This window comes from Erinaceus europaeus, chromosome 9, assembly GCF_950295315.1.
Source record: "Erinaceus europaeus chromosome 9, mEriEur2.1, whole genome shotgun sequence".
In the NCBI taxonomy this organism is placed as follows: Eukaryota; Metazoa; Chordata; class Mammalia; order Eulipotyphla; family Erinaceidae; genus Erinaceus; species Erinaceus europaeus.
This window is the reverse complement of record NC_080170.1, coordinates 79,976,687-79,994,812: the sequence shown is the minus strand read 5'-3', so window position 1 is coordinate 79,994,812 and position 18,126 is coordinate 79,976,687. Positions and strand designations below refer to the sequence as shown.

General features: G+C 40.4%; 1 protein-coding gene across 1 annotated transcript in view; it reads right to left on the bottom strand.

Annotated features, from left to right (window-relative positions):
• KPNA1 (karyopherin subunit alpha 1) overlaps positions 1 to 18,126 on the bottom strand; it is a 68,867-nt gene that overhangs the window by 44,041 nt on the left and 6,700 nt on the right. Inside the window, exons 2-3 of the mRNA XM_060198270.1 lie at positions 10,258 to 10,391; positions 627 to 734 (exon numbers count right to left, since the gene is read on the bottom strand). Coding sequence (XP_060054253.1) covers positions 627 to 734; positions 10,258 to 10,386 — 237 coding nt within the window. The 5' untranslated portion in view covers positions 10,387 to 10,391. The remainder of the gene's footprint in view (positions 1 to 626; positions 735 to 10,257; positions 10,392 to 18,126) is intronic.

The following is an 18,126-nucleotide window of genomic DNA, read 5'->3' as shown; positions in this document are numbered from 1 at the left end:
GTCGTCATTGTTGGACAGGGTAGAGAGAATGGAGAGAGGAGGGGAAGACAAGAGAGGGAGAGAGAAAGACAGACACCTGCAGAACTACTTCACAGCCTGTGAAGCGACTCCCCTGCAGGTGGGGAGCTGGGGCCTCGAACCGGGATCCTTACACCAGTCCTTACGCTTTTCGCTATCCTTGCAGATTATAATGTGTGCACTCAATTAGGTGAGCCACCAACCAGCTTCACAAAGCAACAAATTAAGATCACCTTTAAAGTACCCCTTGTTGGGGGTAAGACAGTAGCGCAGCGGGTTAAATGCACGTGGCGTGAAGTGCAAGGACCAGCCTAAGGATCCAGTTGAAGCCCCCGGCTCCCGAGTCACCTCACAGGTGGTGAAGCAGGTCTGCAGGTGCCTGTCTTTCTCTCCCCTTTTCTGACCCCCCCCCCAGTCCTATTCAACGATAACAATGACTATAAACAACAAGGACAACAAAAGGGAAAAAATAGCCTCCAGGAGCAGTGGATTCATAACCCTGGAGGCAAAATAAACAAATAAATAAAGTACCCCTTGTTGTTCCACACTTTAAGGGATCTTTTTCTTATATCTTCAGAAGAAAAACATTTTTTTATTATCTTACTTACTGGTGCCATCTCCATGTTATTAATCTGAGCTTCATGAAATCCTCCATCTGACATAACTTCTTCTTCTGTTTCTTCTTCTGCTGTAGCAACATTTCTTCGCTTGAATAGCTGGAGGAGGAGGGGAGGAGAGGAGACACTTAAATTATGGCTCTGTAAGTCAACATTTCCTCAATAAAATGACTTTTTAAAAATCATTATGGATGGAACTTTCAGACTATCATTTAGAAAATACTAAATTTTGTGTTGCTTTCCATCTTTCCTAATAATTCTCCATAATCTAATTTAATGCAACTATATAATTATCAACATCTGATGAGGGTAAATTTACTGAGAAAGACCTGACACAGTGTACCATGTAAAAAAGATAAGGTTGGAAGGGGGCCAGGTAGTGGAACACCTAGTTAAGAGCAAACAGTACAGGAAGCAAGGACCTGGGTTCAAGCCCCTGTTTCCCACCATGAGTGATGAAGCAGGACTGCAGGAGCCTCTCTTTTTCCCTCTCTATCTCTGTCTCTATCCAATAATAAATAAGTAAAATAAAAAAAAAATAAAAAAGGTAAGTTGGAAAAAGAAGTTAAGGCATACTTGGTCATTTTCCTTCTCCATCTTATGTAAAAAATATATAATAGAATAATCTCACCAGTTCTTCAGAGAAAAGAATGTTGAAATGGTATCAGGATAATTTATACTTCCCTTCTAATAGTCAAAGAAGATTAAGGTTTCCTGACTGTTCCAACCCAACCAGAAACCAGTCAACAAATAACCACAGCATGAATACTACCTTTAAAGCATGTATTGAGGTAGGCAAAAGAGAACAGTTCTCTCAAAAAAACAATTTATGTAAGGTGCCTCCATTCAAGATTCCCAGGCAGTACACTCAGACATCTAACTATGATGGAGTAACAATAAGCTATCCAATCATCCTATGTGGTTAAAATAAAGTAGATTGGCTATAGAGATAGCTCCATGATATAGCACAAAATTGTATGCACAAGGTCCCAGTTTCAACTGTGAACACTACAAATGCTAGAAGTGAATTATGTCCTGTAATTGGTCTGTCTTTCTTTTTCCCACTCTACATAAATAAATAAGAAAGTAAGTATTGTTAAAAAAAAAAAAAACAGTAATAATTAGATAATAACAGCACAGGCGGTAACCCTTAGTAAAACAAGTTTGGGCCTGTGACTGCCTGGGATTATTGCCTGGGCAAGGTTTCCAGATTGCAGAAAGGTAAGCTAATCTCAGATAGGGTCAAGAAGCCTTCTCTGATGAGAATACAGCATTAGAAATACAAGCATAGGGAGTCAGGCTGTAGCACAACAGGCTAAGCGCAGGTGGCGCAAAGCACAAAGACCGGCATAAGGATCTCGGTTCAAACCCCGGCTCCCCACCTGCAGGGGAGTCGCTTCACAGGCGGTGAAGCAGGTCTGCAGGTGTCTATCTTTCTCTCCTCCTCTCTGTCTTCCCCTCCCTCTCTCCATTTCTCTCTGTCCTATCCAACAATAACAACAACAATAATAACTACAACAATAAAACAAGGGCAACAAAAGGGAAAAAAAAAATAAATATATAAAAAAAGAAATACAAGCATAAAGAACGACGGAGGCCAAGACATCCAGAATCCACAAGACAGAACAATGAAGGGTAAACATCAATCAAACAGAACTCTACAATACAGAGGGCTCCCTTGAACCTTCAATTCGGGGCTGATAACTCCGGTATGTAAGGAAAGAAACCAAAGTTGGGAACAATAGTAGCTTCAAGGAGTATGCAAAACAATTCTGGAGAACATACAGGTCAAGGAATAAAAAAAACACAAAAGTATATCATATCAAAAAGATTTGAAAAATGAATAAAAAGAATCAGTTATAAAGTAGCTGGAGAAAATGAGACTTCTTGCACACCATATCCACCACCAAACTTCAGAGCCTCAGGCATGAGAGTCTCTTTGCATAACCTTTATGCTATCCCCTTACCTACAAAAAGTCTTTAAAAAACATGTCAAGATTGAAGTAATAAAAAGTACCATTTCAGATCAGTATGAAATAAACCACAAAATATGGAGATTAAACACACATCTGAGTAGCTGTTTGGGTCAGTGAAGAAATTAGTTGTCTCTTGCCTTCTCAATCTCCCCTTCCCTCTTGATTTCTGGCTGCCTCTATCCAATAAATAATTACAGAGAGAAATTAAAAACTATATAGAGGACAACAGAAATTAAAAGACCTGCTACCACATCCTGTAGGACGATGTGAAAGCATACTAGGAGGGAAGTTCATTGCAATATAGGATTATGTTTACAAAGAGAAAAGATCTTCAACAACCTAACATAACTGAAGCAACTAGGAAAGTAGCAACAAACAGATCTGTAAGTCAGTAGGAGGGGAACGATAAAAAACAGAGAACAAAATTATGAAACAAAAACCAAAAAGACAACTCAAAAGATCAATAAAACCAAGAGCTGGTTCTTTGAAAGGGTAAATAAAACATAAACTACTGACTAGATTCACTAGGAAAAAAAGAAAGTTATAATTAAACGATTAGAACTGAGAGAGGTGAAATTACAGCTGTTAACTCAGACACAAAGGATCATGAGAGAATATTATGAGCATCTTAAGAACACAAATTAAGACAATCTAGATAAAAAGAACACATTCTTAAGTCATAACTTCTAAGACTCACCCAAAAGGAAACAGCTTGAGCAGGCCAATCACTAGTATAGAAATTGAAATGGCAGTCATGTCTCTCCAAGAATAAAAGCCCAGATCCAGATTACTTATTTATTTATTTATATATGTTTATTTATTTTTCCCTTTTGTCGCCCTTGTTTAACATTGTTGTGGTTATTGATGTCATTGTTAGATAGGACAGACAGAAATCGAAAGAGGAGGGGAAGACAGAGAGAGGGAGAGAAAGACACCTGCAGACCTGCTTCACCGCTGGTGAAGCGGACCCCCCCTTCCCGCAGGTGGGGAGCTGGGGGCTCCAACTGGGATCCTTATTTGCGCTTTGCGCCACATGCACTTAACCCTCTGTGCCACCGCCTGACTCCCCCAGATTACTTTTTAAATGAATCCTCTATGTATAAAGCTTTCAGTAAGAACTAACATCCATCCTATTGAAGCTCTTCTTAAAAACTGAAGTGGAGGAATACTCCCAAGCACATTAAAAAATTTTTTTTTACTTATTCCAACCAGTGACTGACAAAATAACAAGATTCCGGGAGGTGACATAGTGGATAAAGCAGCAGACTCTCAAGCATGAGGTCCTGAGTTCAATCCCTGACAGCATATGTACATGTACAAGAGTGATGTTTGGCTCTTTCTCCTCCTGTTTCTCATTAATAAGTAAATAAAATCTTAAAAAAAAAAAAAAAAAAAAAGATTACAGAGGTAAAGTTTCACACCACACCTATCACCACAGTTCTGTGCATCCCCACTGCCCCCCCCCGCCCCCACCTAACTTTTTTTGTTTTTTTTTTTACCAGAGCACCGCTTAGTTCTGGCTTATGATGGTGGGGGATTGAACCTGGGACTTTGGAGCCTCAGGCATGAGTCTCTTTGCAGAACCACTATGCTATCTACCCCTGCCTCCCAACTTATCTTTTAAAAAAAGTCTTACCGATAGCCCCAAATACTTTCCATGGAGCCAGTACCACCTTCATCCTCCAAACATGAAAGGATTATACAAAAAGGGAGGAAGAAACCATAGGCCTACATCCATGAACACTGATGCAAAAATCCTCAAAAAAAAAAAAAAAAAACAACTTGGTAAATCAAATTTAACAACACAGAAAAAGAATAATTCACGGGGGTTGGGTGGTGGCGTACCTGGTTGAGCGCACAAAGGGCAAGGACCCGAGCTTGAGCCCCTGGTCCCTACCTGCAGGGGGAAAGCTTTCCAAGTGGTGAAGCAGTACTGCAGGTGTCTCTCTTCTTTTCTTTCTTTCTTTTTTTTTAATATTTATTTATTCCCTTTTGTTGTCCTTGTTTTTATTGTTGTAGTTATTATTGTTGTTGTTGATGTCATTGTTGTTGGATAGGACAGAGAGAAATGAAGAGAGGAGGGGAAGACAGAGAGGGGGAGAGAAAGACAGACACCTGCAGACCTGCTTCACCGCCTGTGAAGCGACTCCCTTGCAGATGGGGAGCCGGGGGCTCGAACCGGGATCCTTACGCCGGTCCTTGCGCTCTGCGCCACCTGCACTTAACCCGCTGTACTACAGCCCGACTCCCCTCTCTTCTATCACCCCCTTCCTTCTTGATTTCTGGCTGTCTCTATTCAATAAAGATAAAAAAAAGAATAATTCACTAAGACTCAATGGGAATCATGACAAGGATGCAGAAATACACAATCAATGAGATGTATCAATAAAAAGATAAATATATAGTTAAATCAAAAGATGAAAAATCATTTGACATGATTCAAAACCCATGTCTTTAAGGGACTAGGTGGTGGCACACCCACCTGGGCATACACAGTCCTACATATTCTAGCCAGAATAGTCAAACAAGATATTTCTGTCTCTATCACAAAGAAAGAGAAAGGAAAGAACTAAAAATATGGCCAATGAGAGGCGTGCATGCATTGAACCCTAGTGATAACCCTGGTGGCAAAATAACAACCTCTGCAGATTAAGCTACCTTTGCAGATGACCTATTACACACAGAAAACCTTATAAACTAAACCAAAATAATAATTTTAAAAAGCTAGACATAATAAATTGAGTAAAATAGCAGTATGCAAAATCAGCACACGTACCAAAAAAAAAAAAAAAAAAAGACAAAATACCTTGGAATATCTAACAAAGATTTACCAGAAACTTTTGGAAAAGGTAAGCATAGTCACTATTCTGGATTCTGGAGTGGTTTACGTTAAAGATTCATGAAATAAGAACAGAAAAACCCAATTCCCCAATAAAGAAATTAAAAAAAAAAAAAAGAAAGAAAGACCAAGAGCACTGACCACTCCACTCTGGCATATGCAGTGCTGGAGGACTGAATCCATGGGGTTAATACATGCAAATCCTATAGATGACCTACTGAGCCACCTCCTGGTGACAATATGATCACTACATTAATTATGGTGATGGTTTCTGACTGGTCCTGAAATGAGTGCAGCCTAGAATGTTCCTAGCGGTGATCATGGAATGTGAGCTCAGACCTACAGGGATGCAGAGGTTACACAGTCTCCTATGCTAAATATGAACAGACATGGGCCTTATGTCAGATCAATGGGGTTTACAGCTAATGGTATTTATATATTTTTCCCATATCTGGGAGCAACTGTTCTCTGCCCTGATCCAATAAAGTTATGGGCCCCTTAGAATATACCTAAAATAGAGAGTCGGGTGGTAGCGCAGAGGGTTAAGCACACATGGCGCAAAGTACAAGTACTGCCACAAGGATCCCAGTTTGAGCCCCCAGCACCCCACCTGCAGGGAGTCACTTCATAAGTGATGAAGCAGGTTTGCAGGTGTCTATCTTTGTCTCCCCCTTCTCTCTCAATATCCAACATCATCAATGGCAACAGTGAAAATAACAACAACAAGGGCAACAAAATGGGAAAAAACAGCCTCCAGGAGCAGTGGGTTTTAGTGCAGGCACCGAGCCCTGAAGGCAAAACAAACAAACAAAAAAAAGAGTATACTAAAAAGACTTCCTAGCTTTTTCCAAAACGGTGACTCCAAATCTCATCTGCTATACTCCTGCCTTTAGGTTCCTAACTATTAAACAGTTTGTTCTGCTTTATATCTTAATGTTTTTCAGCCACAGTTGCAGATGTTACCATAACATCAACCTGACTTCCCTGGGCAGATGACTTCATCAATGTGTCCTGGAACCCCACCTTCCTAGAGCCCCACACCACTAAGGAAAGAAATAGGCTAGTGGTATGGATTAACCTGTCAATGCCCATGTCTAGCAGAGAAGCAATTACAGAAGCCAGACCTCTCACTTTCTGCACGCCATAAAGATCTTTGGTCCATACTCCCAGAGGGATAAAGAAAAGGGAAACTTCCATTGGAGGGGATGGGATATGGAACTCTGGTAGTGGGAATTGTATTAATTGTACCTCTCTTTTATCCCACAATCTTTTCAATCATTATTAAATCACTAGAAAAAAAAAAAGTACCAAAGTTGACATTTTTCTGAATGTATATCAACTATACCACTATAACAGCTTCTTAAAGACACAAAAGAAGGTAGATAGCATAATGGTTATGCAAACACTCTCATGCCTGAGGCTCTAAAGTCCCAGGTTCAATCCCCCACACCACTATAAACCAGAGCTGAACAGTGCTCTGGTTAAAAAAAGATTACAAAAGTAATCACTGAAATATGAAATACTCCTGCTATGTTAAACTATGAGTTTCTACTAATATTAAAACACATTCACACTTTACCAGTTCCTTCAGAAGATGGTATGGGATCAATTCATTATTTTGAAAATAAAATGAGGGAAATAATCAAGTATTTTCTTTTACAGTATGATTCATAACTGAGAACAGTAAAGAACCTGGTGAGGAAATATAACTCACTAGAATAACCTGCCAGATAATAAAAACAGAGAGAATGATCACTGCCAACTGGACAATGACCATCAAAGGGAACTAAGAGAAAGAAGTGAAAACACAGACTATAATGAATGAATTCTTTTGGATATATACCAGAATGCAAGGATGAGCCTGTGTTATCACAAAACAGAGACAGATTATGTTTCTCTTGATGTAGTGCTACTATAAAGTCTTACAGAAGACCCCACCAATGTGTCCTGGAGCTCCGCTTCCCCAGAGACCCACCCTACTAGGGAAAGAGAGAGGCAGACTGGGAGTATGGATCGACCAGTCAATGCCCATGTTCAGTGGGGAAGTAATTACAGAAGCCAGACCTTCCACCTTCTGCAGCCCATAACGACCCTGGGTCCATGCTCCCAGAGGGATAGAGAGTGGGAAGGCTATCAGGGGAGGGGATGGGATGTGGAGATTAGGCGGTGGGAAGTGTGTGGAGTTGTACCCCTTCTACTCTATGGTTTTGTTAATTTATCCTTTCTTAAATAAAAAATACGTTAAAAAAAAGTCTTATAGAAGAAAAGAATACCTGAGTCAGACCAAGCCATTATTTATTTTTAAATAACTACTAGAACTGTAGAAGTATGAGGGCATAGGAACATCTTAAATGATACGGCAGATACTGTTAACAAGATAACAAATGGCAAATTCCAAAGGAGCAATACTAAAATGATAAATAATTTCTGCAGAGCAAAATGAACCACCACCGAAGCAAAGGGACTTGTACAGAATAAGAAAAGATCATTTTCTTTACATGCTATATGTCAGACAAGGGACTAGTAATCAAAATACATAAAGAACTGTTGGTATGCTTCTAAGACCCCTTGTTTCATTGGTTTAATCCCCCCTGTTAACACTATTTACATAACCACTGTTAACTAAGCACTGCCCTGCCTGCAGGGTATTGGTTTAATCCCCACTGGTTCATGATGTCTTTTTGCTCCGCTCCCTTGATTTGCATCAGTCACTTTTTCGCTCCACCCTCTCTACGTCACATCCTGTTTCCACCCTACTTGGTGAGTATATATATAAAGACAGGATTGTGATTATAGATAGTTTATCTTAGCTTAGATTGTGCTGCGTTCCACATGAATAAAGAGATACTGCTTCAGCCATGAGTCCCTGGTCATCTGTCTCCCGCCCACAAAGCTAGCCAGTCTGACAAATTCAGTAACAAAAAATCAACTCCATTAAAAATTAGGGAGAGAGGCTGAGTGCACATGCTACAATGCACAAGGACCCAGGTTTAGGCCTACAGTCCCCATCTATAGAGGGAAAGCTTCAGAAGTGAAGCAGTGCTACAAGTTTTTCTCCCACTCTATCCTCCCCACCTTGGTTTCAGCCTGTCTCTACCCAATAAATAAATAAATTAAATTAAAATATTGTAAGGACCCAGCCTCAAGCCCGCTGTGCTCACTTGCAGGGGGAAAGCTTCCAGTGGTGAAGCAGGGCTGCAGGTGTCTCTCTGTCTCACTCCCTATCTCCCCCTTCCTTCTCGATTTCTGGTTGCCTCTATCCAATAAATAAATAAAGATAACTTTAAAAAATCCAAAGGGCCATAAGACATGGAAAAAAAAATGCTCAAAGTCACTGATCAGAAAATACAAATAAAAACAATGACATACTTCTTAAAACCTGTCAGAATGCCATGTATTATAAAGGCCAGTAACAAGTACTCGTAAGGATGTAGGGAGAAAGGAACCTTCTACATAGCTGGTGAAAATGTTAAGTTGGTCCAACCTCTGTGGCAAACAGTGTGGAGACTCATCAGACTCTAGAAATAAACCTAACCTGACCTGGCAATTCCTCTCCTGGAGATATATAAAGGAAACAAAGACATGTAATTGAAGAGGTCTACATAAGCCTATGTACACAGCAGCCCAGTTCACAGAGGGTAGACAGCATAATGGTTATGCAAAGAGACTCTCATGCCTGAAGCTCCAAAGTCCCAGGCTCAATCCCTGCACCACCATTAATCAAAGCTGAGCCATGCTCTGGTAAAATAATAATAATAATTTTTAAAAGTATATAATACTCCAAATTTTGAAGCAACCTAGATGCCAAATAGATGATAGGCTAAGAAAGATGTAGTGTGGGGCCAGGTGGTGGTGCACCTGGTTAAACACAACACACATTACAGTGCGCAAGGATCTAGGGTTCAAGCCTGTGGACCCCACCTGAAAGGGGAAAGCTTCATGAGTAGTGAAGCAGGGCTGCTGGTGTCTCTGTCGCTTTCCCTCCTTATCTCCCCCATCCCTTCTGAATTTCTCTCTTTTTATTAGTATTAGTCTTTATTATTGAAGTAGAGACAGAAATTGAGAAGGAGTGAGGGAGATAAGACACCTGCGTCCTTGCACACTGCACTATGTGCACTTAACCAGGTACACCACCACATGCTCCCCCCTTCAATTTCTGTCTCTACCCAAAATAACAAATTTAAAAATAAATAAACCTTGAAAGAAAGAAGGAAAGAGAGAGGAAGGAAGGAAAGAAGAAGGAAAGTAAGTAAGTTGAGGTACTATCAATGATGATCTTTTTTTGTCTCATCTTGGATGAAGCTTGAAGGAATCACATAAAAGTGTGATGAATGAATGTGAAGAATGAATACCAGATGATCTCACTCATAGGTAGAACAGAAAGGGAAAATAAAAAGTAAAATTTGGACTGAGTTTGGTGTACTGCACCAAAACAAAGAACTTGGGAAGGAGAAGAGTGGAGGATGGGAGGGCTTTGGGACCCTGGTGCATGATGGTGTAAAGGAACCCAAGTCAGGGGTGAATGTTCTGGAGACACCTATCACAGAGAGATGAGAAATTGTACCCATGTGTCAACAACTGTACTGTAATCCGTTAACCCCTCACCCAATAAAGAAAAGGGGGGGAAATATAAATATTGATCACAGCCTCCGGAACTAATGTTTTCATTCTTTGTGTCTTTCCTAGAGAGGAAGAAGGGAGGAAAACACAAAGAGAGGTACCAGCCATGGACCTCTCCTGATACTGGTCCATGGTGTGCCCCCACATAATCATGTGGGGCAATTAATTTTAATGGAAAAGGATTTACCTGCTCTTCTCTTTTCTGTTTTCGTAACTGTAGTCCTTCTTCCTCCCTCCTTCTGCGCATCTCATCAGGATTCAGAGACTTGTTTTTGTAACTTTTTAGGCGAAAGTTCTCTTTTCCTGGGGTGGTCATGATTTCTAAAGAAACAGGATGGGTGGGAGGGAAAAGATTAGCTTATTGTAAGGAGCTCTATTATCCTAAAAGCTCAGTATTTTGAACATAAACATGCCAGACCAAGCCCACAGAGACCCAGTTACCGTAACAATTTTATTAAAGTAAGCAACTCAATGGGTTTTAGTACAGTCACAATTATTTGCAACCATCAGTATTTTTGTCATCATTGGGGTTTCACTGTTACACACTGATGTTTCCAGATAGAGAGGAAGAAAGAGAGATGGACAAAGTAATAGATACAGGCAGAAAGAGAAGCCAGAATCAAAGCTTCCTTCATTGCTCGAACCTGGGTTGTGCTCATAAAAAAAAAGAAAGAAAAAAAAAAAAAGCAGGCACAGCATCCAAGATGCTAGCCCCACCAGTTGATTTCTGAAGACATAAGACTCAAAGAAGAAGAATCTTCCCTCAGTGCAGTGGAGCTAGGCTCAAACCTGGGTCACACACGGCAAGGAAGAACACTAAGCGAACTATTTTGTTGGCCCATAAAATGCCTTTTGCTTTATGATCTAGAGCAATGCTAAACTCTGGCTTATAATGGTGAGGGGAACTGAACCTGGGGCTTTGGAGGCTCAGCCATGAAAGTATTTCCCCATAACCACTATGCTATTTTTGACTTCATATTTAAGAACTACAAAACAAACAAACAAACAAAAAAAACCTAAACAAGTGACTACCACCAGGTAAAAACTGGATGCATAGGTAAGTCTTTTTTCTACTTAACTTAGATCTTTCTTTTCTTTTTTTTCTTTTAAACTTTATTATCTTTATTTATTGGATAAAGACAGTCAGAAATCAAGAGGGAAGGGAGGGATAGAGAGAGTGAGAGACAGAGAGACACCTACAGCCCTGCTTTACCGCTTGTGAAGTTTTCCCCCTGCAGGTGGGGACCAGGGGCTTGAACCTGGGTCCTTGCACATTGTAATGTGTGCACTCAACCAGGTACACCACCACCCAGTCCCCAGATCTTTATTTTTTTAATAATGTTGTGTCATTTTCAGAGCATTGAATACTTTTTTTAAAAAAAAGATTTTATTTCTTTATTCATGAGAAAGACAGGAAAGAGAGAGAGGGAGAGAGGACACCAGACATCACTCTGGCACATGTGCTGCCAGGGATTGAACTTAGGACTTCAAGCATCAGAGTCCAATGCTCTATCCACTACACCACTTGCCAGACCATGAGCATTGTATACTTTTTGGTTAAATTTACCCCCTAAGTATTTTAACATTTTTAATGCTGGTCTTAATGCAATTGTCTTAAATTTTATTTTTAAATTGTTCATGACAAATCTATAACTGCAACTGACTTTTGGGGCTTCTACTTTTATTTGAAATTTTATTTATTTATTGGAAAGGGAAGACAGAGGGAGAGAGATAGAAAGACACCTGAAGCACCACTTTCCCACTTTGTGAAACTGTCCCCCTGCAGGTGGGGAATGGGGGTTTGAACCTGGGTCCTTGAACACTAACATGTATGTTCAATCAGATTCAGTTCGACACCACCTGACCCCTTTACAACTGACTTTTGTATACTAATTTTGAAACCCACAATCTTTTTTATTTAACTGTACTCACCGTCCCCATCTCCCCCAGACCAGCCTTTTGCTCTGCTACAATAGATCTCAAACAGTCTAAGCACTGTTTCCCTTTTCTTGACTCCCTGCTTCTCCTCTTTCTCCTTTGTATATGAACTGCCTAAGTGAGCACTCTTGCTTTGCTGCTTCTGCTTCTTTTTTTTTTGCCTCCAGGGCTAGTACAAGGGGCTCAGTTCCTGTACTATGAATCTACTGCTCCTGTGGTCATTTTTTTTTCTTTCTATTTTTTGGATAGAACAGAACAGAGACATTGAGAGGGGAGGGGAAGATAGAGAGGGAGAGAGAAAAATAAAAGACACCTGAAGGCCTGCTTCAGCACTTGTGAAGCGACACCCTTGCAGGTGGGGAGCCGGGGGCTTGAACTGGGATCACTGTACTTTGTACTATGTGCGCTTAACCCGGTGCGCCACCACCCATCCCCTTTAATTTCTTTATTGGGGGATTAATAGTTTACAATCAACAGTAAGATACAATAGCTGTACATGTGTAACATTTCTCAGTTTTCCATATTTCCATTTAAACCCCACTAGGTCCTCTTCTGGCCTTGCTTAAGTATCATCTATAAATGACATCATTCAGTATTCATCTTTCTACTGGCTTATCTCAGTTAACATGATTCCTTCAAGTTCCATTCAAGATATTTAGAAAAGGGAAAGATTCCATCATTTCTTACTGTGTATGTATGTGTATATATATATATATATACACACACACACACATATATATATATATATATATATATCTCACAACTCTTTTTTTATTGGAAGGATTAATGGTTTATAGTCAACAGTGAAGTACAGTAGTTTGTACATGTGTAACATTTCTTAGTTTTCCACATAACAATTCAACCCCCTCTTAAGTTAGTCTCTGCCATTGTGTTCCAGGACCTGAACCTACCCCCCACTCGAGAATCTTTTATTTTGGTGTAACACACCACCCACAACTCTTCTTTTATCTTTCTTTCTCCCTTCTTTTCTCTTTCTGCCTCCAGGGTTATCACTGGGGCTCAGTGCCTACATTGCAAATCTACCGCTCCTGGAGGCCATTTTCCCCATTTTTGTTGCCCTAGTTGTTTACTGTTGTTATTGCTGTGGTCACTGGATAGGACAGAGAGAAATCGCCAGAGGAGAAGACAGAGGGGGAGAAAAAGATAGATACTTGCAGACCTGCTTCACTGTCTGTGAAGCAACCCCCCTGCAGGTGGAGAGCCGGGGCTTGAACCGTTATCCTTGAGTTGGTCCTTGGGCTTTGCGCCATGTGCATGTAACCTACTACAATGCCATGCACAGCCCCAGCCACCACAACTCTTCTTAACCACTAGTCTATTGTTGGATATCTGGGTTGCTTCCAGGTTTGGACTATTACAAATTGTATTGCTTGGCTGGGGAGGTGGTGGCACACTGGGTTCAGTGCACATATTACCATGTGCAAGGACTCTGTTCAAGGCCTTGCTCGCCACCTGTATGTGTGTGTGTGTGTGTGTGGCGGGGGGGGAGGGCGGCAGAGATGCTTCATGAATGGCAAAGCAGATCTGCAGGTGTTTCTCCCCCCACCCCACTCCTCAACTCTCTATCAAATAAAAAAATGGAAATAAATAAATAAATGGCAACCGGGAGTGATAGATTTGTAGGGCCAGCACTGAGTCCCAGTGATAACTCTGGTGGCAATGGGGGGGGGGGGGGGGTTTGAAGAGAAGGAGGAGGAAGAGGAAAAAAACTGATGCTATGAATACAGCTATACATGGATCTCGGGATAGATCATGTCATCTGTGAGGTAGTTTTCTCTCTTCCATTGTTTCCAATTTTGGTTATCTTTCATCTTTTTTAAATCTGTAAGTGTCACAGCTAGAATGTCCAATACAACATAATGCAGAAAGTAGAGAGAACCATTCTATCTTATGCCCTTTTTTTTGGCTCCAGGTTTATCGATGGGGTGTGTGTGTGTGTCAGTGGGTTGAACCCATGTCCTTGCACATGGAAAGGTGCACTCTAGTGCATTCCTATCTAGCCACTGTTCCAGCTTTTCTATGATTTATTTTTGGATGCCAGATCTTACTTCATCCTGTTACTTTCAATATATTGTATTCATTTTATGGTATTTTTTTAAACACATATTACCCCATACAGTATTAAACATTTTAAAGTCACCAACACACCACTATAATCATCACCTAATTATCTTTAGTTGTTTCCTTAGCTTAACATAGCCTTGCTCCTACTCACTTTTTTCCTGTTATGGACAGATAGATATTGCATAACCACAATACTATCTTCTCTCTTCTCATCTTTCTTTTGATAGAGGGAGAGAAAGACAGACACTTGCAGACCTGCTTCATCACTTGTGAAGCTCCCCCCCTGCAGGTGAGGAGCTCAGTGCTGGAACTGGGGTCCTTGGGCTTTGTACATTTTCCCCTTAGCTTGATTTCTTTAGCATAATTCTTTCAATATCTGTGATAGCTGCCTGACTGTCCAGAAAAAGGGAGTAAATGTGGGCATGTGATTTATTCACATAATCACCAAGTTATCAGTACCTTTCTCCACTGTATCTTCAAAGATAACTCCTGTCTGTGAAGACTCCTTTTTATTTGTGGGCAGTGTCAAGTCAGCTTTTTGTTAGGCACTTAGATTCCAGAGTTACACACTTGGACCATTTTCTTTACAACTTAAAAAGTTAAGGCATTTTATCTTTTGTTATTCTCTCCTTTTCTGTTGCATGAGATTTGTTCACTTAAAAAATGTTTCTTATAATTGTAGTGTGGGTTAATTTACAAAATTTATCATTAAATTTCTCCAAGTTTTTCCCCATATAACATTCAAAGGACTGTTACATACTCAGTACTATGCTTAGTGAAGGTATGTTTTATGTCCCCTTTTTTGGAAGGGGGTGGGGGAGTCTACTTTGAAGCAATCTGTCAAATAGAAGGGAAGAAGTACTGGGTTGGGAGTTGGGCTCTAGTGCATTGGGTTAAGCGCAGGTGGTGCAAAGTGTAAGGACTGGCATAAGGATCCCGGTTGGAGCCCTGGCTTCTCACCTGCAGGGGAGTCACTTCACAAGCAGTGAAGCAGGTCTGCAGGTGTTTATCTTTCTCTCCCCTGTCTTCCACTCCTCTCTTCATTTCTCTCTGTCCTACCCAACAATGACTACAACAATAAAACAAAAAGGGCAACAAAAGGGAATAAAATAAAATTTAAAAAAAATACTGGGTTGTCAGAAAAGTCATGAGGAATTTTCTATGCAAAAATGCTTCATGATTTTTCTGACAACCTAGTGGTTTATCATAAAAATTTTAAATATTAGGGAGTTGGGCGGTAGTGCAACGGGTTAAGTGCACATGGCGTGAAGCACAAGGAGCAGCATAAGGATCCCGGTTCGAGTCCCCTGCTCCCCACCTGCAGGGGAGTTGCTTCACAAGCAGTGAAGGAGGTCCATCTCTCTCTCCCCCTCTGCCTTGGGCCCCCTCTCTATTAAATCAGAACTAATGAAATACTAGCAAAGATTATAAATTATAAAATATCTGGTCAAATGCACATCACCAGGCAACCAGTTATGATTAGGTTCCCCAGGACATTAAGTGGACAATCTTTTTAAATTACTGGTGCTAGAAAACTTGGGTTGAGGGAAGGGGCAGATAGCATAATGGCTATACAAACAGACTCTCATTCCTTAGGCTCCAAAATCCCAGGTTCAATCCCCTGCACCACCATAAGCCAGAGCTGAGAAGTGCTCTTGTAAGAAAAATCAACAACAAAAAAAAAACTTGGGTTGAAAAATGCAGAATAATAGGAGATGACAAATCAAAACTACAAATGGATGAGAAATGTGGAAGTTAAACTTCAAATACACAGAAGAAAACATTGGGAGAGCATTCCATGATGTTCACTTCCAAAATATCTTGGAAGACTCAAATCCAAAAGGAAAGAAAAATAAAAGCAAAAATGAGTCTGGGGTGGAGGGTAGATAGCATAATGCTTATGCAAACAGACTTTATTTATTTTGGATAAGAGACAAATTGAGAGTGAAGGGGAAGGTAAAAGGGGGGAAGAGATACTTGCAGCACTGTTTCACTGCTTGTGAAGCTTCCCCCCTGCAGGTGGGGAGCTGTCCTTGTCTATATAAGTGGTGGTCTCACTGCCACCAAAAGTCATGGCATGATCAGCATGACTAACTGTACTCATTCCCACATTTCCCCTCTGGTAGCTACTGTATTTTTCAGAATATAAGCATTCCTTTCGTTGTTTATCTCCCCTTCCTCTCTCAATTTCTCTCTGTCCTAACCAATACAATGGAAAAATGGCCAACAGGAGCAGTGGATTTGTACTGCTGGCACCCAGCCCCAGCAGTAACACTAGAGGGGAAAAAAAAAATTGAAGGTCTAAAATGAATAGGTGAGGGTAGGAATGAGGTAAACAGAATACAGAGAACATGCAGAGACTTATATAGAAAATAGGATTATATAAAGACAATCTACAATAATAGCAGTTCCTTTTCTAAGACAAGATGTCAAAACTAAGTATATATCCTCCAAGCAGTAGACCTCAGGCAGTTTCTCTCTCTCTGGAAAGGAAACCAGTCCAATAAAATTATGAGTGTGCTTTTCTCCCATAAATGACCACCAGCTACTCTGCCCCACCCTTCAACAAGCCACAGCTACAGAATTTTTAATTCAGATTTTAGAATTTTACCTTTAGGAAAAGAGAAAAAAGCTATTTCATATGAGAGAGAATATGAGAGAGAGTGAGCTAGAGAAGCCATAGCACCACTTTTGTACATGACATGCTAGGAATAAAACCTGAAGCCTCAAGCACTCTACCAGCTGAGTTATCACCCAGCCTCAGAACTTCAGTCTCAATCTGAATGGTCGCTAACAAAGGGGGAGGAAGCAATGAAAGCAAAAGAACTTAAAGGGGAGTGGGGGTGTTGGACAAAATTAAAACAAACTCAGCAACAAGAATCCCAACAAAATGTGTATTATCATTTATTAAGGTAGCACAAGTCAAAATGAAAATGAAATAATCATCTCAAGATCATCTGTAAGAGCAGACTTTATCAAAAAGACCAGAAGCAAGTGTTGGCAGGGAAGTGGAGAAAAACAGAACCCTTGCATACTGTTGATGGGAGTGTACCTGGTACATTCTCGATGGCAAACTGTAGAGTTGACTCCTTGGTATCTATCCAAATAACATCAAAACCACCCCCACAGATAAGATATCTGCACACTTCTGTTGACTGCAATGATATTTACAATAGCCAAGATGTGGAAACAGCCCATGTTTGCCCCCCACCCCCAAAAGACCAGTAGATTAGCAATCTGTACTCACTACTCAATAATATACTCACTACTCAATAATGAGAAATGATGATTTAAGAAATTTAAAACATGGATAAAACAGCCCAGGAGGTGCTACAACAATGTAGTATAAGACCTGCAAACGTGAGGTGTTCAGTTGATATGTGGTACCAGTATGCTAGAGTGATAATCTGGTTCACTTTACTAGACCAGGTAGTGGCAATCCTGGCTGACACCATGTGATGGGGCAGCTTCTTGAGCAGTAGTGGAGTGTTGCAGCTGGAGTGTGTCTCTCCCTCATTCTCTCCCCAGTGTGCCTTTTGCCAGTCAAGAAAGAAAGGAAGGGATGAAGGGAGGAAGGGAGATAGGGAGGAGTAAGCAACTGGGAGCAGTAGAATCAGTGAGCAGGTACTCAAGCCCCAGTTATACTGGTGGCAAATAAATAAAATACAGAAATAATTTTAAAACTTAACAGAAGGGTTGGATGGTAATACTAATGAAAAAAAAATTAATTAAGATGAAGTAGAATAAGAAAAAAAAAACTTAATTCCGATACCCAAAGAGAAATTCCTAGACAAAGAACAGAAAAATGATGAAGAAAATAATATCAAAGGAACAATGCAGCAAATTAATATAACCATTCAGTGACAGACACTAAAATTAGAATTTAAAGAAAGATGGCAGATTTAGAGATTAAAGTTACACTATTCAAGTCTAACCTTCATGAGGAGGAAGAAGAGAAGGAAGAATCCACCGTGAGTGAAAATATGCAGATGCAGAGATTCAGAAATAACCCTCGTAGAAAAGGAAAACATAA